At 43.0% G+C, this 20,647-nt stretch overlaps 5 protein-coding genes across 5 annotated transcripts; 3 read left to right on the top strand and 2 right to left on the bottom strand.

The window, feature by feature from the left end:
* Positions 1-63: 63 nt before the first annotated feature.
* Positions 64-2,436, top strand: LOC129583814 (solute carrier family 2, facilitated glucose transporter member 3-like). The gene is given in 3 exon segments (XM_055475787.1): positions 64-339; positions 747-1,578; positions 1,581-2,436. Coding segments are annotated over 2 exon segments (1,509 nt in total). The 5' UTR covers positions 64-339; positions 747-780; the 3' UTR covers positions 2,292-2,436.
* Positions 2,437-4,408: 1,972 nt separating this feature from the next.
* LOC129583920 (solute carrier family 2, facilitated glucose transporter member 3-like) lies at positions 4,409-6,720 on the top strand. Its single transcript, XM_055475972.1, is given in 2 exon segments — positions 4,409-6,037; positions 6,040-6,720. Coding segments are annotated over 2 exon segments (1,578 nt in total). The 5' UTR covers positions 4,409-4,725; the 3' UTR covers positions 6,306-6,720.
* A 773-nt stretch (positions 6,721-7,493) lies between these two features.
* Positions 7,494-10,937, bottom strand: LOC129584153 (heparan sulfate 2-O-sulfotransferase 1-like). The gene is made up of 4 exons (XM_055476269.1): positions 10,096-10,937; positions 8,924-9,355; positions 8,793-8,831; positions 7,494-8,292 (listed from the first exon to the last, which is right to left on the bottom strand). The coding sequence occupies exons 1-4, from the start codon at positions 10,244-10,246 to the stop codon at positions 7,853-7,855; spliced, it is 1,062 nt and encodes a 353-aa protein (XP_055332244.1). The 5' UTR covers positions 10,247-10,937; the 3' UTR covers positions 7,494-7,852.
* Positions 10,938-12,440: 1,503 nt separating this feature from the next.
* Positions 12,441-15,387, bottom strand: LOC129584152 (exosome complex component RRP45-like). The gene is made up of 12 exons (XM_055476268.1): positions 15,017-15,387; positions 14,852-14,946; positions 14,608-14,733; positions 14,188-14,290; positions 14,006-14,103; positions 13,709-13,748; positions 13,565-13,647; positions 13,367-13,499; positions 13,214-13,302; positions 12,971-13,094; positions 12,770-12,872; positions 12,441-12,710 (listed from the first exon to the last, which is right to left on the bottom strand). Exons 1-12 carry the CDS (start codon positions 15,080-15,082, stop codon positions 12,640-12,642), a joined length of 1,131 nt encoding a protein of 376 aa, XP_055332243.1. The 5' UTR covers positions 15,083-15,387; the 3' UTR covers positions 12,441-12,639.
* A 1,222-nt stretch (positions 15,388-16,609) lies between these two features.
* Positions 16,610-20,487, top strand: LOC129584091 (SUN domain-containing ossification factor-like). The gene is made up of 5 exons (XM_055476195.1): positions 16,610-16,625; positions 16,887-17,560; positions 18,395-18,853; positions 19,067-19,756; positions 19,823-20,487. The coding sequence occupies exons 1-5, from the start codon at positions 16,610-16,612 to the stop codon at positions 20,252-20,254; spliced, it is 2,271 nt and encodes a 756-aa protein (XP_055332170.1). The 3' UTR covers positions 20,255-20,487.
* Positions 20,488-20,647: the final 160 nt, after the last annotated feature.

Below are 20,647 nucleotides of genomic sequence, written 5' to 3' on the forward strand. Positions count from 1 at the left end.
TGATAGTTGACAGAGTTGCAGCACTAATGCCTTCGCGCATTGGGATAATGTTACTAAAGGCGCCAAAATTTCCCGTTTAAGCTTTACAAAACTGCAACAAAATTTCGATACATGTCGTGCCTGTAATTTTGTATACATGCGTCAGAACCTTGTTGTTATCTCTTTTAATTACTGAGCTTGGTTTTGACTGTATCTTCAGTTTTGTTCTGCAGCGGCTTTAATGCTTTTAAAAGCGTTACCAGGTTTTATTATTTATTTTTTAGCTCGTGCAAGTTGCTGTTATTTCCGTCTAACAATCTGCACAATAAAAGTTCTCGTTCTTCTACGCCTCGCGATCGGGTAAGACCAGCCGGATACTTCGCGTATATACGCAACCTGAAATAATTAAGTACTGTACGTATTTTGCACGGTGATTCTCGAGATTTCCTTAACATTCAGCGTTAACACTAATTTTGAAAATTAGATTGCCGTATCCTTAAATGTTTTTTGATAAACAACAAACAAATTTTGCTGCGAAATTTTATATTTAGTTTGATCGAAATCTGGTAGTTTTGAATTTGTAAAATGCTTGGTTAATACTGTGCACATCAACATCAACATTCTTAGCGGTGTGTGGAGTCTGTGGGTATAACTCATACTGCGCTAGATTTGTACCAAAAATGCTGCCCAACGCCTTCGACTTGTGCATGCTGACTGACATGTAGTGATTTAAAATACAGTTTTGAAATTCTGATTTTCCTTAACAGATGACCGGCTGTCCTGCAAAATCTACTGGAAGCCATGCCACCCGTCAACTCATCGCAGCGTCTCACGAGAAGCCTTCTCTTGGCAGTGTTTTCCGTTACCATCGGCACATGGTATCCCCTCGGCTTCAGTCTAACCAACATCAACGCTCCGGAGGATGTCATCGTGCAATGGATGCGCACGGTCGAATGTCACCGTTCCCTCCACGCCAACGCGGACGACTCAACCTTATGGTGCCGGCCGGCGTATTACAACGAAACACACCAGCTCCTGAAAGAGAACTTTGTCCTCAATTCCTTGTGGGCATTGGTCGGGTGTTCGCTGATCGTTGGCTGTTTTGTATCCATCTGGATTGCCAATTACATGATGGCGAGATTGGGCATGAAAGTCACCTTTTATATCTGCAATGCGGTGGTGGCGGTGGGCGTGGCATTGTGTGGATGCTGTGTCGTAGCGAAGTCGTATGCGTTGTTTATCATTGGACGGTTCGTGGTGGGCATGGGTCTTGGTGTCTCCATTTCCGCGGCCAGTATTTATATTGCAGAGATCAGTCCAGTGCGGCTGCGGGGCGCATTGGGAACAGTGCCATCGCTACTGTATGGCAGCGGAATGTTGACAGCGGCAATTCTTGGTTTGCCGCAAATCTTGGGAAGCGAAGAGACATGGACCGGTTTATCGTGGTTTCTGTTTCTTCCGGTAATTCTGCATTTTGTTTCGCTTCCGTTTTGCCCTGAAAGTCCGCGGTATCTGCTACTGAATAAAAAAGACAAAGTCAATGGAGAAAAAGCCCTGCAATGGTTGCGGAAATCCGCGGATGTCAAAGAAGAAATCCGTTTGATCGAAAACGAAGGTCATGCCGCCGAAGATCAACCCATCGTCTCGGTGATTGGTCTGTTCAAAGACAGCTTCTGCGGCGCAATATTCTAATTTGTGTGGCGATTATTATTGACCAGCGGTTCACCGGCTATGTCGCCGTGTACACGTACTCGACGGCTATTTTCTCCAGCGTCGGATTGGCCAGACTGCAGTCCATGTACGGGACCATTGGACTAATGTTCGTACAAACCATGTCCGGTGTATCGGGCATGCTGTTGATGGACAAAGCGGGCAGGCGGAAACTGCTGATTGCTGGCAATATCGGGTGCACGTTGGCCATGGTGTTGCTAACGGTGTTCTCACTGTTGGTCAATCGCGGAGTCTGTCCACAGTGTCAGTGGGGTGGATTGGCTGCGGTGTTGGCGTTCATTATTCTGTTTGGTATCGGACCGGCGTCGGTTCCCTGGGTTCTGACGGCGGAAATGTTCGACAAATCTTCGCGGTCGTCGGCCATGACAGTGGTGATGGCGTGCTGTCACGCGGCCGGAGGAACCGTCGCGGCGGTGTTCCCACTCATGATGACGTCGCTGGACGCGTGGACTTTTCTGGTTTTTGCCGGGATTATGACGGTGTTTACCGTGTTTTTCTGGTGGACGGTTGTGGAGACTAAGGGCAAAACATTTAGTGAGATACAAGCAATTTTATGGCAGAAATACAATAAGCAGGACTAATATAAGAAGTACGAGTAACACAAATAGCAGGATTGTGGTGCGTAACGGCTCGGATGTATGTATTGTACCATGCTGCTACTGCTGCTTGGTATAATGAAGAAGTGCAAAAATATCATAATGGCATTCGTGAATGACTGAACACCAAATAAAGTCTACTTTACTGGCTGGTTTATTTTTATGGTTATGAGTAACAATTTTATAACTTTCGGTTTTCTGGCTCTAGTGTACTCTGTGTATCTGTGTGCTCTAGTGGTGTTACCGTGTTTTAAGTACGAGTCCTGGAATCGTTTACAGTAAAATTAGTACCGTAATTTATAACTTTCTCGTTTTTATGTTTCCGATGCAGCATCATTTCTGCCGAATTATTCTTTACTGAACGTAATGATTATGAGTAACAATTTTATAATTTTCGGTTTTCTGGCTGGTAGAGGGAGCAGTCGGCAGATATCTGTGTAACTAAAGTGTATACTCTAGTGGTGTATACTGAACGTAATGAAACTCACTGTCAGAAAATGCGACGAACAAAAAAGTTAAGTCTTGGCAAACTGATATCTGTTAATATTAATTTCACGTTTTTCTGTGGTCGGTCCCAGGTTTATGCTCAAGTTATAATTGGAGAAAAAATTGGCATGCAAAAGTTGTGCATGCTGGCACTGGGAGTACCATTTTGCTTTTGGAGATCGTTATAAAATCTCGTTTACCAGAGAGATCATTTCTGCATCACGATTACTAAGCTAATATACGCACCTTTACAGAGTTGTTACTGCGAATCTGTGACCGTTATATGTTTTTCTTAATCATAACATTATCGCTTGATCTCTCTTAATTATATGAGTCTCGCATGTTTATACATAGAAGTACTAATACAAACTGTGCTTGCACATCTGCCTTATACTACGAGTAGTACTGATGGCAAAAATAGTTTTCGGTATAAAATTAAAAAGTACTTGTTTAATAGTCAACTTTTCATCAGTAAAGCTAAAACATCGCTGATTACACTTCCCGAAACATGTGGCCTAATCAGTAATCACAAAAACATTGAACCTGAATTGGCCGAAGTAAGTGTTGTTCGAATGACAGAGTTGAAGTTCGATGCTGATCCGCGCTGGCGAAAATTCTTCGTCGCCAGACCGTATATGTCACCTGTGTTTCGTGCCGTATCATCTTCCAGAGACTGGTGACCAAGGACGAGGCTTCCGGTGCGTACGGTCCAAGCGTGTCCATGCGTACGGTCCAAAATGTCCGACACTTTTTGTCACTTTATCGTGCCGGAAATTAATAGAACTGCAGAGCTGGTGTCCACCGGAGAAGCCGCTCTTATCGCTTACGTTTTAATTAACTGTTATTTTATCCCATAAGCCGGCAAATAAACAAACTGATGCCAATTTCTCCAATATAAAAACGCCAAACGAGCGGTTTCGAGAGAGGATACTCCGACATTGTCTTATATTGTAGATGATCGAAAAATACGGAACCTCTTTTTTAGTGGCGCAGCTGGGGCCTGAAACATGTATGTAATCAAACTAATCTATATTTTGCAGCGTTGGTGTTACGTTTTTTTGCACACGTCAAAATATCACTTGCAACGAAACCCATCAACTTTCTGAATATGACAAAATCAACCCTTGTTACCGCACTACGTCGACGCACAAGTAAATCAGGGGACAGATATATCTGCCAATCAGTGTTACCATAGGTATATATCAGTCATGTTAATCCCGATTAAAACTGTGCTAAATATCTGTACAATAAAAATACAGTCACAAATATGACAACACTCGCATACCTAAGGAAGTAAACACTTTAAATCAACAATAAATTTTTTGCGGGTTTTGCGCTACAAATCCGATATCGTATACGGCAAGGTGTTCCTCCGGGTGAACATTCGACAACGGCCGTGACAGCTGATAGAATCGGTCAGATCTTTAATCATGCGCACAAAGGCGACAATTATGCTGTCGGCCGAGAAATATTAATTAACCCACGCGATTATATTGGCAAATTCTGTTTTCTGGTTAGCGTTCAGGTGTTAATCCACAAATGCATTACAACCACCATGTTATTAACTGGCACACGCGTGTTCATAAATCATTTCTTAAATTTTAATCCTTCGCGCCGCTGCTTCGGCAAACAATCAGTTCCCGGTAACGTGTGCTGATTGCCACAGCATTTTTGAATATATAATGATATAATGCAAAGTTTCCACTTTCTTCCGACATTGAAAACGCTTTTAAGCTGAATAAGCGCGGTCATAGCGTGCCGAACCTTTACAAGTGGTGCACATGTTGCTTAATGCGCAGCATAAACAATACCGGCGAATGATTCTTGTTGCAACGTATTTATGCGCCGACTGTTGACTGGATGTGTATATAATGAACAAAACCCTTTCCGGGTCAGTATTGTTGTGACAAGTTGACAAAGTGGCGGTTCTTGGATGTCTTTATCTAGCGGCTCAAAGCTGTGGCGACAAGAATCCGACTCCCTCGTGCAGCGCCACCACAACATGACGGCCAATACTAAATCGCCGGGACTGACGAGCAATCTGCTGCTGGCCGCCTTCTCCACCACCGTGGGCACCTGGTACTTTCTCGGTGTTGTCATCACCAACATCAACGCGCCGCAGGACGTCATCGTCAAATGGATCCGCTCCGTGGAATGCCAGCGACGGAACTATACGCATGCCCTGGACAGTGACCTTTGGTGTCACACCGCGTACTACAACCAGACGCGGCAACTCCTCAAGGAGAACCTGACCCTCAACTCGCTGTGGGCCATGATCGGCAGCTCCTTAGTCATCGCCTGCTTTATCTCCATCTGGCTGGCCAACCTCATGATCTCCCGGCTGGGCATGAAAGTGACCTTTTACATTTGTAATGCGGTGGTGGCGGTGGGTGTCGTGATCTGTGGATGCTGTGTGGCGGCGCAGAGTCACGAGATGTTCATCGTCGGGCGGTTTGTGATTGGGATTGGACTGGGTGTCTCCTTGCCCGCGTGCAATATCTACGTCGCCGAAATCAGTCCGGTGCGGTTGCGCGGCGCGGTGTGCACGATCCCGTGCTTTTTGTACGGCGCCGGCATGTTAACAGCAGCTATTCTGGGTTTACCGCAGATACTGGGTGGTGAAGACACTTGGACAGGATTGTCGTGGTTTTTGTTCGTTCCGATTATCTTGCACTTTATCTCACTGCCATTTTGCCCGGAAAGTCCGCGGTTTTTGCTGCTACTCAGGAAAGATAGCCATAGTGGAGAAAAGGCGCTGCAGTGGTTGCGCAAAAGGTCAGATGTCGGCGAGGAAATCCAGTTGATTGAGAACGAAGGCCACGCCGCGGCGAAACAGCCGATCGTTTCGGTGATTGGTCTGTTTCGCGACAGCTTTTTACGGAGGAATATCTTCATCTGTATGGCGATTATGGTTGACCAGCGCTTTACCGGCTACACTGCGGTCTATACGTACTCCACGGCCATTTTCTCCAGCGCCGGACTGGCACGTTTGGACGCTATGTACGGAACGATCGGGTTGATGGTGTTGCAGATTGTATCTAATGTGGTAGGCATGGTGCTGATGGACAGAATCGGTCGACGGAAATTATTCATTGCGGGGAATATCGGATGTGCGGTGACGATGATCATGTTAACGGTGTTTTCGTCGCTGGTCAAGAGTGCCCTTTGCCGGCAGTGCCAGTGGGGCGGCTTGGCATCGGTGTTGGTCTTCATTATCCTGTTTGGCATTGGACCGGCATCGGTGCCTGGGTGCTGACCACAGAAATGTTCGATAAATCTTCGAGGTCATCGGCAATGATTGTGGTCAGTGCGTGCTGTCATGCAGCAGGCGGGACGGTGGCGGCGGTGTTTCCGCTCATGCTGGCCACGATGGATGAATATTCGTTCCTGATGTTTGCAGGAATTATGGCCGCCTTTACGGTGTTCTTCTGGTGGGCGATTGTGGAAACAAAAGGAAAGACTTTCAGCGAAATTCAGGAAATTTTGTGGCAGAAATACAACAAGCACAGTTGACGGGACAAAAAGTGTTATTAAGCGATTTATGCGCGCCTATAGCACATCCCCGAATGTCAGGGCAAGTTTGCTTTATTAAATTTGTTAGTTCTGCGTGCTTAATTCGAGGTTGTACAAATTATTTCATTTGATACACCGATGTGTAATCATGTAGCGGATAAAGTTATTAGCCTTTATACCAACTTTTCAACATCTCTGATATGCATATCTTTAATTGCCCGTAACTAAATAAATTTCAGTTACGTTATTAGGACCTGGTTGTTCGCACATTTCGAAAGTAAACCACCCAAGCGATATTTCAAAGGATTAAGAAAAAAATCGCACATTTAAGCACATTAAATCCTGAATCGGTCTTGGAATCTTGAATTTTAACAGTACTCGTTTAAATGTGAAGTGTCCTGCTTGGCGTTGTGGTTATTAAAAATCGAAATAAGGACAGACCTTGCGAATTGGTTAGCGTGCTACAAAACTTCTGGATGTTTACAGTACTTGTTTCTTCACTTTTAGTTTACGATGATGTACAATAAAGGCTGCTGCTGACATTAAATACGAGGTACTTTGTAGAAATTTGTACCTGTAGATCGTAGAATCGTAGTTAAGCGACTGCTACCGAGCCAACACGGCTTATCCCGTACTAATACTAACTGTCAGCATATTCCTTATGGTCAGATAAAAAATTTTTATTAAGTCAAGATGATATTAAGCGTTCCAATTACAACTTTTTTTCTAAGTTAAAGAAAGTTACTGATCACAAAATTTGTGAAAAAATATTTAATATTTTTTTATAATTACGAAAAGGTCATGCCCTCACGTGTCAGCAGTTATGTGCTCTCTCGCGTGAAGAATAAGAAATCTGTGCAAAATGCCATGAATAATAAAAAAGTCGACAAGCAAGTCAAATTACAGATCGAACTATAATTAATCATTCCACAGCCAACTTATATATGCTTATTTGTTTTCGGCTTTCTGTTAATGTTGTTGAACGATATCATTAAAACGCCATTAATCAAAAAATGCACCCTGCGGTACAATAATTACTGCGCAGACCAGATAAATTTACGGCTGAAATTTACACCGCCAATAGGTAGGTATTCGGACTGTTCACTGCACAATGTTATCCTTAGAATTAGAATACCAAAGCAGTCTCACTTTTATTTGTAGTTCGAGTTGCAATTGTATTTGGAAACATTTACCACTTGACTCCGATATTTATTTATTCTTGCCATTAACAAAAGAAAACAAGGCGTCAGTGCTGGAAAACTGAAACCGTTGTCAGCATTAACACAATAAAACATAACAATGCAGTGACTGAAAACATGCAGTTGTGAGCAAAAAACTTGAGAACAATACTGTCATCATCCATACTGCCAATACGGAAAAGTCATCAGGAACAATGATATGCAGAAACTAGCATAAGGATACTCAGCATTAAAAGCTGAAAAAGGCACAACAGATCTGAAAGACACCGGCTGTTGCCATACAGGAATTGACGTGCACAATGGAATTCCCATACACGCTGCGGAATTAAATCAAAACGGAATCCAGGTTTAACGCACTCGATACTCCTTACCAATCCGAGGGCGAATTTTCTCATAGAAGAACTGCTGGCCCCGATCCACGTAGCGGCCATTGCGCAGTACTAATGTTCGCTTCTTGACAAACTGAAACTGTTCATAAGCAAATCGATAGAATTCCGCCTCCACTTTGTAAACATCCGACTGCTGCAGCTTGTCCAAAGTGGCTTGTAACGGTGTAGTTTTATTATATGTCTTGCGTAAATGGGATTTGTCACCCCGTTTGTACGCATTCCAGGCGCCGCGGAACATGGACGGTAAAGTGGCCTCCAACATGAGGACAAAGTCCTCCATTTCCTCCGTGACACCGACCAGGAAATACTTATCGACCAGATTCCGTTTGGCCTGCTCCAGCGCCCACGTATTGCCTGCCGGCTCCCAGCAGGCTGCGGCATGTCCGCAGAAAAATGGCACTGTTCAAACAACAAACGGCTGTAGGATTTTTAAAGCTAACACTAACTGAAAGGGAGAATAATTCAATAAAGATAAGTGCCCAACCGAAAATTTGCGTTCACTCGGCACGATAGGGAAAGTAAGGGAAAAACATCTATCTAATCTAAGCGATAGACCACTATAAAATTTGTAATACACACTTTAACAAACGTCCATAAAAAGAGTGGCTTATAAAATAGTATATTCACATAATCGACTACATTGCATACGGACTTCAGAAGCGGCAACACGACGGCATGGAAAATTTGCGCTGTCCATTATAATGCGATACTGTTACAGTACCAGTACAGCCTTTACAATGAAGCAATAAAAACTAAATTTCTGCAACACGTTTAAAATGCATGGAAATTAGAGCAATCACACAAGATCGTGCCAGCACTAAATACCGCTTAACGTTTACCACTTATCGAGGCCGTCAGATGAAATTGTAGCTTATTTACAGTCTGCAGCCTACATTTACCTTGTAACCACATATTGCTGGGATCACAATCCTTTCCCTCTGGAAAGAGAAATACAAATTGACAGTAAATCGAGTATAACCGCGGAATTTCATCACGGCTAGCAATCAAGTGTAATAACGTGTTTGCTTACGGCTTTCCACACAGTCATCGATTGATTTTCGATCGCCCTGTCTTCGGCGGGACAAATAGGGACGAAAATCATCCCCATAGCGGAGAAAATAGTAATAACTGACCATCCGATCGATGGGTTCACGGATAATGTTGATAAAGACCGGCTTCATTTCCGTGCCCAACGTGGCAAAATCCAAGAAGGCCACATGACCATGGAAGAAGGCCGGATGCTTATCCCGCCATCGTGTGACGTTCTGGGCAAAACGATACCGATCGGCCAGCGACAGCACATGCGAGTTCTTGCTGACATTTAAATGGAGCACATGAAATTTATTCCGACTGCACAATTCATAAGCCAGACCGGTGAAGGATGTGCTGCCGGTTTTGGGAACACGATTATACACCACAATCAAGCTGGATTCGACAGATGGTCCATTTGATAGGACGGAGCCTGCAAGCGCCCCAGAATACACATTTTATCCCTAATTCACTATCAGGATCAAAATGAATTCCACGCATTAACTTCTAAGGGTTTCTCTGGATTAACTGGCATCCACCAGAAAATTATACACTATCAAAATACACATTGCCAATGACAATTTCTATTGGTTTACAAATTAGAAGCTATCTAAAATGGTTAAAGCGCAAGCGTAAGGCAATCCATTCTTTCAGCAGCACACACAGACTGCACAGTATAACAAATAAGTAAGCTACAGTACGTCATAACAAGCAGGAAAAAACTAACAAAATTATATACAGCAATAATTACCCACATAATAGGCTAATACAGTACAGAGTAATAAATCGTCCGAAACTGAAACATACAAACAAGACAAGCCGGAAGGCAAATTTATACCATTAATTTGTACACACAAATCTTGGTCAGACTTTGTTATTGTACTTGCAGACGTCCACTGGCCACTTACAGTAACATTTCAAAAACGGTCTTGATGTTTACCGGTTAGGTATAAAATTTTTACGAGAATTCTCTTAAGCACATACGAGACATCAAGAATTTAGCAAATGAACGTAAAATGCCTAAATCGATTATTACACATTACAAGCAGGCTGTTTATGTGCAATCTAAATGTTAACGTAAATAATGCAACCCACCGAAGCCATCAAATCAATACTAACTTCATACTGCTTGCGCGAAACAAGATGCCTGATGCTTCATTAATAAATAATTACCTCCGTTTAAAGTGGTGAAATTGTAAGCAAATCCGTTTCCAGTGGCGCGAAATCCCTCCAAATCCAATCCACTCAGTCGCACACCCAGCAAGCCCAACACGAAAACACCAAAGCCCAGCACGAACAACACCAGCGCTTTAAACTGCACCATTCTTATCCCAGAACGCTCAAATAAAACGCAAATGCATTGCACAACGCGTCCGCTCGGGAAACTGCAAGAAAGCCCATAAAAAACAGCCCATCTATATCCACTCAGCGTAGTTGATACACATCTGTCAAACACTTGACAGCTGTGTGTCTCCAGCAGGAATTCAATCCACTACCGCAAACCCCATCCACGATGCTATCGATCTCATGCAAAAGGAATCATATTTTTTCCACATCATTGACAAAAAGGTCCTCCACGGGCTAAGGATAAAGGCAATTAAGACCTGCAGGCCATTTTTCAAGAACATGGGGTTATCTCTCCGGAGTAATGGAGTTATTCCGAGCACGCATCTGCCACTTCCAGACAATCACTTGGCCAAATGCATTGTGTATGCAGTGTGCGCTGGATAGAAACCGACGACGGGCAGCGGGGACGTCTGGAGTTGAAATCAATCGATAATTAAATATGCGTTCGGGTTGGTGCAATTCAGATACAACAGCTGTATCAAGATTGCGCTCCGATATCAGATTGATTCGGACTTGTGACAAGAAACGAAATGACTGCGTACAGAGATTTCAGGTAAAACCTTATCATATCCATAGTCCAACCACTACAGCATAACCAAACGGTTTTGGGGGGAACCTAAACAAAATTAGGAGCAAGAAACAAAACATCAGGAATAAAAATAACCGATGGTGATGAATTACTAACTCAATTAAATTGCCTGCATAATTACAATTTTATATAATAATATTAATTATAAATCTCGTATTATACCGGAAGTGCATATTGGAATTAGTGCCATAATCTACGCCTCGAGGTAGGTCGCAATTGAAACCGAACTCGCTGGATGGTAGTCGGCTTGGCTTGCCGGCCCGGCGGCTGCGCAACAGCATCGCCAATGTTTTTGTTGCTCATCATTTCGCAGCTCACATGAATGATGCGCAGATCGGACATCGATAATTCCATTCTCTCGGTTTTGTTGTCTTTTTTTCAGCGCGACTAGTGTGTAGATATCGCTACGCGTTTTGTATGGGAACGAAATATGGATTTATTGTCACTAATGTTGCTAATTACTTACTCGTAATAGATACAGCGCATGTTGCCAGTTCTTGTTGTCAGCTAAAAATTTTGTTAAGCTTTTCCAGCTTTGTGACACGCGGTGGCGAACTGTGGAATTGCTAAAGTCCGCGATCCATATATTTTCTGTTCTGATAGCACCTAGCAGACAGATACACTCTGATACAGTCTTTTGTCGCTGAATATCGTTTGACAATGGCATCCTTCCAGCTTGCCGCCGATAACTGCGAGAAAATTGCGTCACCTTTGGCCGAGTGGATCCTCCCGTTGGTCGATAAGCTGCATGCCAGCAACAGCATCGAACAGACGGGTGCCGTTCTGGAAGAAGCCAACACCGCCATGGATTCTCCCGAGTTCCATATGAATGTCCTTCTGGAGCGGCAGACACAGCAGCAGCAGAAGACCATCTTGACCATCGTTAATCTCTTGCTGGAGGAAATCCCCCACATCTTCCCCACTCGCAACGCTGCTCGTCAATTTCACGACCTTATTGTTAGTCATTTACATGCCTCTGGAGTCAACAAGTGCGTCTTGCCCAACGAGCTGAGCGACGCTCCTGTTGGGCATACGCTTGATATACCGAACACCTTCAACAACATGGCGGTGTTGGCCGGCCGATGCCCGCTGGATGGTCTTCAGAATTTATCGAAAACGGAACCGATGCAGAAGATTCTGGACGGATGCGGCAACAGTGGAAATTGCGTGGTTATGCGCATGGATGCGGCTGAGGCAATGAAATCGCTCGAAGGTCTGTCGGAAAATGTTCCTGACGTCATGCTTTTCATGAAGAAAACCCGTGTTCGGATTGGGAATCGGGTTTTGGATAATGTGGAAGGGCGGCTGAAAATTCATTCCGGACTGCGTCGAACGTGACAAACACCTTGCCGATGTTGTCCGTTGTACAGTACGTACGTTTAAAGCGTGCTTTTAAGCTACTCATACAGAAACTTTGACAATTATTGTCATAGCCGTACAGCTTACAGCAGATTCGAAAATCGTTGATTGCCAAGCGCAAAAATCGAAAGCCGTTAGGGGTTCGTGTTTTTACGTCAGTTTTTTAATAAATGGTTCTATGAATCGTTTTGTCACGTTGGTATCACTTCTCAATAAGCTGGAGTTTTATTGATTGTATTCTGTTCGGGTAAATCATCAAAAATAGAAACCCCATCATTTCATTTCCTTGTAAATAATTATCTACAGACTCTGTACAGGAGCGAGTTAACAGTCATTACACTTCACACGCAACCTGAGAAACGACTAAATGCACCCTTGTTATCGTCGGAACACTGCTTTTGAATTAACGGGAATGCTTAAAGTTATTCCAGGTCAGCAGAGTGTAGGAAATCAGTTTCTTCCTCGCTGCCCAATCCTTCTTCGTCTTCATCCACTAAGGAAAAAAATCATCAGAGGTCTGTCCGAACAAGCTAATTTCGAAAATGGCCTTACTGCTCAACTCTCCTTCCTCGTCCGACAAATCTTGCTCATCCGGTAATCGTACTTCTTCCCGTTTTGGTAGAATATGAGCAGATTCGTGTTGCGGAAACGCGGACTGTTAAGGTTCACGAAGTTTTTAATTATTAGATACCGGCATACACCAGCGACACAAAAATACAATTTGTAGAAGCGATAAATTAAACGGACACTCACCGCCGCAGGTAAAATTCCCAGTGTTTGTGCACGTTTGGTAATGGAACCATCTTTTTCCGTATCCGCGCCTGTGGGTAAACGCCGCCGCAGATTATCCAGAAAATCCACAGACTCGTTCCGTAGTCTGCAAAAGTAATGAGAAGCCGCTTTATTTAAGCCGACATCAATACTTAATATCGCGCAAAAGAGAAGCATGCAGTCTGTATCAAAAGACTTTTATTTCGATAAACGTAAGATCAGTACCTTCTACTTGAATCGTTTTCCGCTAGTTCACGCAGTTTCACTGCCACATCTTTCGCACGCAAAGCAGCAATTTCAGCACATCTTGAGATCTGTATTTGACATCCACGAAAATGTTTTCAACAATGCAACAGGTGGTTCAGCATCTCAACTCACAGTCTCGACTGGAAGGGCAGCCATTCCGTGCTTGTACGTCCCGCAGATTTCTCCATTCTGATTGACAACAATGGTCAAGGCACCGTTGAGGACTATTTCTTCCTTTCCGCTAGGATCCACGATGGCGAAATGGCTACATTATGAAAATTCATGCTTGAATGAATACTCAACAGTTAGAATAACGTAAAATTAACTGACCTTGCCGGTTGGAAGCCAAACGTTGTGGAAACAGGAATATGGTTAATTTGCAACGGAATTGGGGTTTTGTCAAAAGTACTAAGCTAAGAAAATTCAAATCCTTTGACGCAGTTCAGTCGCAAAATGACATCTAATGACACTTACAGCGAGAATCTGGTTGCCTTCAACTATAATCTCGGGGCGCCTACGAAAGTGTAGTAGAATCATAGCAGGCGGACACATGCAAACAAACTAGCACGCAGGCAATAAAAAAATTAACCGAAAACTACCAGAAGTGTTTACATTCCTAATTTCCTAATTACAAATACAAGAAAGGCAAATAACAAATGTCCTACGAAGTAAACGATCATAACAAAGAAATTCATGAGACAAACAAATCGTGATATATTTACTCAAAAGAAAATCACAAAAATTCCGAAAAAGACAGCGCGATTAGCTTACTGTGTATTCAGCAGACACGCTACCGCCGCCATGCAAGTGGCATCGAAAAGATTCCCATCCGCGTGGATTACGTCTATGGAAATGTGCACTTGGAACACCTTCATAACAAAAATTCTCACTGTACTGCTGTAAATCGGGATCACCAATTACCAATCCAGCGAAAACGATCATTTTCCACTAACCGCTTTCCCCCTTGAAATGCACAGGGATTCGTCATCCACGCATTTCGACCAGAAAATACTGGATTTGATATGTTGCCGCAGCTGCTTTCGTATTGTTCGCAACCTTCGACGAAAACGTAAACCAATGTATTTTAAGAGGCAAAAGTTGCTTGCTGAAATGATTAGCCGCATGAAACATAAAATAGTAAGCTAATAACTGTCAAAAATTTTTTTTTAAGATGGCAAATTTTTTCAGAACTTTCTAAACGCACAAAAATACGGTAAAAAGCAAAAATCAGAAATTACAGCGCTTGTTGATTCCGCTTGCACAAGTGATTTTCGTGCGGACTGACAACAAATTTATCTTTTTAAGAAAAAGTAAATTGCGATACAAGCCATTGCTGCTGAAAGCAAAAATGCAGCTAATTTATGGTTTTATACCTCTGTCGGCTGGGCTGGAATTTGGAAAAGCTCATGGCGGATAAGCTGAGATCCACACGAGATAGACCACGCACTTGAGTAGTTTTCCAGGTTCTCTTAGGTAACACTTTCACCGTGCACATCACACTATCGAAACAAAACAATGTGTTTAAATAACAACACCAAATTCAACAATAAGCAAAACGACCACAAACTACAAAGCATGCAAACGATACGAATGTAACTGCGTTATCAAAAAACTTACGTAGTATTTCCCAGATAAACCACGCAAGTTCCCGGGTCTTTCGTGTAGAACACCTGCCAATCCCGATAATCAAACGCCGCGCGCTTGTCCTCTCGCTGCAATATTCCGCGAGTGTTTTGCCAGCAGCAAATGAGGAATTCGAGAGCACAAGAAAGGGGTTTGTACCTGGCCATATTTGAGAAAACGCAGGTACGTATCTTTTTCCGCGATGCTCACGTACGAACCATCCATCGTCTTTCAAGAATCAAGAGTCAGATGCTGTTGGCGCACGGGGTGAGTCCAAACAAAACGAATACACAGAGTCACAGGCGAACAGATTTCAAGGAGTCGTGCACCTTCCACTCTAAATAGTGCAAAATTAAAAAATTACTGGAAGTGCTTGTAAACAGATCAAAAAATCGATGATATGCAAAAGAACATAGTCAGAAACTCAGACAAGTTACAAAATATCACAACATGATCATTGTACATCCAGTTATGAGTTATGCGACTGATCGACTTCGAATTTATTGAAGTTTGCCGGCGCTGCTCCGCTTTAGCTAGCTCTACTAACTGCGTAGTCCATTCCATAGACTCCATACATTGTTGCCCCGTACGAGGTAAGCCGGTTTGTTCATTTTGATGGCGAACAAAATCGACTTTACTAGCTATAGATTAAAAATCTGATCAGATTTCTTATGTAGCACAACGTACTCCTGATAAACAATAAAGTGTTATATCACTTATATGCTCGTAAGTTTCACTTGAAACTTGCAGAAGCGAAACTTCTATAGTTGTACAGATACGAGTAAAAGTGTTGCACTTGGGCCGGCTAAAATGTAAATGTTATGAACTTATGCAAATGTATTTAAAATGTACTTGCCCCAGCCTTCTGTCTCAGGTCCGGGGTCCCTATAGGCGACCAAGATACACTTTTAATTGTTTTACGTATTTTTTAATCTAATAAATCTAGGCGAAAATTATTGGGAATTTGGGATGCAATCTTGCAAATGTTGGACGTTATTTTTTCTTGGCGTCGTTACATTTGATGTTGGCGGAAGCAGAAATATGCATCATCGCTCTGGTTGACGTCATCGACGTTGTGCAAACTGCAAACCGATTCACGACACGTGTTTTTCCTTGTTGCAATCGATAACGAGAAGGAGAGTTTCAGTCAGCATTTCAACGGTCGTAAAGTCTACTATGTACGTTCAATACGTTGTATTATGTATACTTTGCTTTTCCTGGCGATACTTCATTCGATTTTGGGAATTACGTAACCGCTATCGTCATTATTGCGAAGAATTTGTGCAGTAGTTTTCGTGTGTGATTCCCTGGAAATTAGTAGCTTCCACAGCGAGTTGTACTTGTTACTTGTACCTTCTGGCGCGGACGACTATCTCGTGGTTTTCCGGACCAGCACACATTACCACCTCAACCGTCTCAACGAAGTTTTCCTAATTAGCTCGATCACCCTGGACATCACTCCGAAGAGCCATCAGCGTTTTCAGTTTTGGCAGAGCACATGCTAAATTTGTCGGTCACGGTTAATTTACATTGGACAGACGCGTGACTGAGCGATCTGCTTACTTCGCTTCCAGCGCTGTTTCTTTAAATGTATGCGAAGCATCGTCAGCTTGCAGCGTTTTTCTCATGACCGCAAAACCCGTGTAGCCTGTTATCTTGCAGAATAAGGTCAGTTTTGCAAAAGTAAAATTTCCTGAAATCAGCCAGCCATCAATTGGGATGTGAACGATATACTATTCGTCGTCCAACGTCATGTTATTGTTATACAGTGAGATATGGGAATCTTATTTCAAGTCCTTATCTTTTCTCTTTTGATTTTCATTGGAATTTTCCACAGGTATGTTATGTGTTTCAAGTGCTTTATTGTAAATGTTACATTTTATTGTAAGTTTAACTTATTTTAAATATGGTTTATTTTATTGTAATAATTTTTAGTCATTTTAATGTTATTTATAATTTATTTATTGTATTTTCTTGTAAACATTTTTGCAGGGGTCTTCTGACTTCGTACGGAACTGTGATTTCTGAGCCCGTGGATCCATCGGGTGCGCCTGTGATCTCCGAAAGCAAAATGATCCCACACCACCAGAAACACCTTTACAGAAAACGGAATCTGATGAGGTCTCCGTGTCAGAAACATCCACAATTGCTCCTCCAGAAGCAGTTATCGCTGCACCCACCGTGTCACAAACGGTTTATTCCCTCCCGATACCCAACGTGTTTTTCCATCCGCCCCTTCTCGACACTTTTTGGAACGTCTTCCTGCACTCCGGCAGACGTGGTGTTGGTAAAAACACCCCGACCCACGCGGTCGACGTCCCTCCGCCGATTCCGGCCGTGGATGCACCGAGCAGCACCATTTCCAAAGCGGAGGAGGATATGCCGCCGTTCGAGGAGTGGCGACAGCAGAAGCTAGTGGAAAAGGAGAAAAGCGGAGCGGGGAATAATGGCACGGGCAAGCGGCGACCGCGGACGATGAAGAACACCAACTACGCTTCCATTGCTTGCGGAGCGAAAGTCATCGCGCACAATGCGGAAGCGGAGAATCCGGGTGCGATATTGTCCTCCAGCCGCGATGAATATATGCTGAATCCGTGTAAAGCGCGAAAATACTTTGTGGTGGAATTGTGTGAGTCCATACATGTTCATGGATTTGATATCGGCAATATGGAATTGTTTTCTAATATTCCTCGACAGATTCAGGCAAGTCAGTTTTCCTTTTTCCCTTTTTAATTGTAGCAGAATAAATCTAACTTGTAGGCGGCGCTAATATAATATGGGTAAAAGATGTTATTCTTCCAGAAAATTCTTCCTGTATGTATATTATAGTAATGACATGTGACTGAGGTAAACATATTTCAGAAGAAACTGAATGAAAAATTTGTTTGTGACATTGACATTTCTGGGAAGAGTGTTGCCTTATTACATAATCTGTCACCAGGCGATGTTTTCATTGTGGTCTTAAAAACCTGTTTTGCCCAGTGTTATCGAATTATCATTTACCTTCTCTGTGAACGTTTGCCGGAAACTCGGTTATAAATTTCCCACAACTTGCATTTACGATTTTCATGCATACGGTATTTATTATCAAATTTTATCATTTTATGTTAGTATTTGGATTCATTTTATATAAGTATTTGGATTTGAAGATTGGCAGTTATTACAACAATGATTGGCAGTAATTTTATTGTACAACAATAATATGTAGATCCTGCCCTGAATATTAAGACGAATAACTTTCTTGTGGAATGATGCCGGTTTGTTGGCTGTACAAGGTTAACATGGCAAGGCTTGATAAAAAAGATTGAAGGCATCTGAGTTTTTTTAACTTCTGGAAACGTCGTTTCCTTATTAAATTAATGAACTAATGCAGTGGTTGTTAAATATGTTGAATGCACAGAATTTTGATTTGTCACACGGGTGGTGTTTGTGATTGTATTCCGACTATTCTGTACAGTATTTACTAATAAGTTATGATTTGTGATGGAGTATTTCTTTTTGTTTTGCATTGTCCAATCACACAAAACAAACGTTTAGGTCTCTGCATCTGTCCGATTTCCAACCCGTGATTGGATTGATCTCGGGCGGTACGACATGAAGGAATCTCGCACAATACAGAACTTCAGTGTCGCCGTCAAAAGTGGTTTTGTTAAGTATGTCAGAGTGGAAATGTTGGAGCATTATGGCAAAGAGCACTACTGCCCGATCAGTCTGTTCCGTCTCTTTGGGACCAGCATGGTTGAAGAATACGAAAACTCGGTGGATGATGACGACGACGACGGTTCCGGGCATGAAACCGGTGTGGATGAGGATGCGTATATGGAACAAGATAAGTGGGGACAAGACACACTAAGTACCGGTGGATTCGGCAACGGCATCACGGATCTGGTGGTTAACTTCGTAAAGAAAGTGTCATCTAGTGGGTATAGTTTACTTAAAGGAAATGCCAAGAATTCCACACCGGCACCCTGCCGTAATGCGACGGCGATCATATCGGTAAATTTTGTGTTGTCGTAGTTTCGGTATGAGTTCGGGTTGATTTAATGATTTGGACTTGATTCTGCATCACGAAAAAGAAAATTTTTACGATGTTTACGCAGCCTGTGCAAGCAGTTAATTTTTTACGTTTTATTATAATATTTTGCTTGCATTCATAGTTTTACTGAAAGTAACTAGTAATTTATCTGTACAATTGAGCTCTTGTTTTAGGCTTTGCATTCAAATGATACCGAACATGGGGATACATCACCGCATGATTCTCGAATTGCACCGAATTCTCCGCTTTTGCGTTTGTGTTTCTCGACATCGAAAGGATGGGATGCCACCACTCCAACCTGCCAGTACATTTGGTGCCTCCTGCAAGCTTCTAACTCCACTTTGTCGTTCTGTCCATTATCGCCGGATAACAGTAATCCCGTCTTCCAATTCTCGACGCCTGAAGTTTTCGAGTGCGAGGAAACAATGCCGAAATTACCAAATGAGATTGGTGTTGCTGTGCCATCACCTGCTGCGCACAATCACCACGAAACGACACCGGAAGCTCCTGCAGCGACTGTACCTGTTTCCACTGTGCCTATCACTACAGGGGAAAGCCAGATTGCACCTGCTAAAGAGATTATTAGTGAAAATGCCTCCGGAACGGCAGCGGAGACTGTCCCAGAGATTACAAAAGCAAACGCAGAGGATTTGAAGAATGTTAGCGACGAAAAAGTGGAGAAAAGAAATGTCAATGCGACGGTGATTAACATGGCAGTTCCGGTTCAACCTCCGGTAAACGCGACGCCGGGACAGAAGGAATCGGTGTTCGTTCGCTTGGGTAATCGTTTGAAGACGCTGGAACTGAATATGAGTCTGAGTGGACAGTATTTGCATGAGCTGAGTCGGAGATTTAAGAAACAGGTACGAGTACTGTCTGCATATTTTCTTACTTGTCTGACTGAACAGTTTTCGATATTTTGCTGACAGGGCGAGGAGAGTGCCAGGAATTTTACTGTGGTGTTTACAAAAGTAACCGAAATCACTAAATCCACCGCCGACAGCCAAAACGAATTGAATCGCCGTGTGCAGCAACTGGAAGCACGGAACAAGTATTTGGAGCAAGCCTTGCAGGACACGGAGAGCACGTTGTGGATGTTGCGACTGGTGTTGCCGGCGGTGATTTTGTGCGTCATTTTGGTCAGTGTGATATGCTTCATCGTTGGATTCTACTTGTTACGTCGGTATGTCCTGCGTGCGGTGATCGATGATATTAGCAAGCGCTTGATAGTCCATCAGAATGGTTATGCCAATGGAGCGGTGGCCAGTTCCTCGCGTAGGCCGAACGGACTAGTCAAACACCGACAAAAGGTCGTTGTGCGACCGGAAATGAATGCAGACGATGCAGTTGTTCCTGGTTAGATGTCAAATGTTTTTTGCACATGTTTCTTTTTATTTTGTTAGTGGATCTGGAAGTTTTGCTCAGTTGGAAACAGGTTGAGGTTGTTTTGCTAGTCTGTATTTATGCTCCAGTGTTACTAAACGATTTCCTGTTTTTGCAAGTTTGAAAGTCACGGTGTATAGCGTTTACCCGTTTTTGCCATTTTATGGCATCATGTAGCATTTGTACGGAAAAAAAACAGAATGTGATGTTGTGTTACCAACTACCAATGTTCATTAGAAGATAAGTACGACTACAGTACATTCATTCTTTGACGCCAGATGCACACATCAGACATATGCTGGTATCGTCAAAAGAATTCCCAATATTCGTAATGACATGGACCAGCGCTACGTACAGGCTTAGCAGAGCCT

Source organism: Paramacrobiotus metropolitanus, unplaced genomic scaffold (assembly GCF_019649055.1).
Source record: "Paramacrobiotus metropolitanus isolate TYO unplaced genomic scaffold, Prichtersi_v1.0 Parri_scaffold0000012, whole genome shotgun sequence".
Taxonomy (NCBI): domain Eukaryota; kingdom Metazoa; phylum Tardigrada; class Eutardigrada; order Parachela; family Macrobiotidae; genus Paramacrobiotus; species Paramacrobiotus metropolitanus.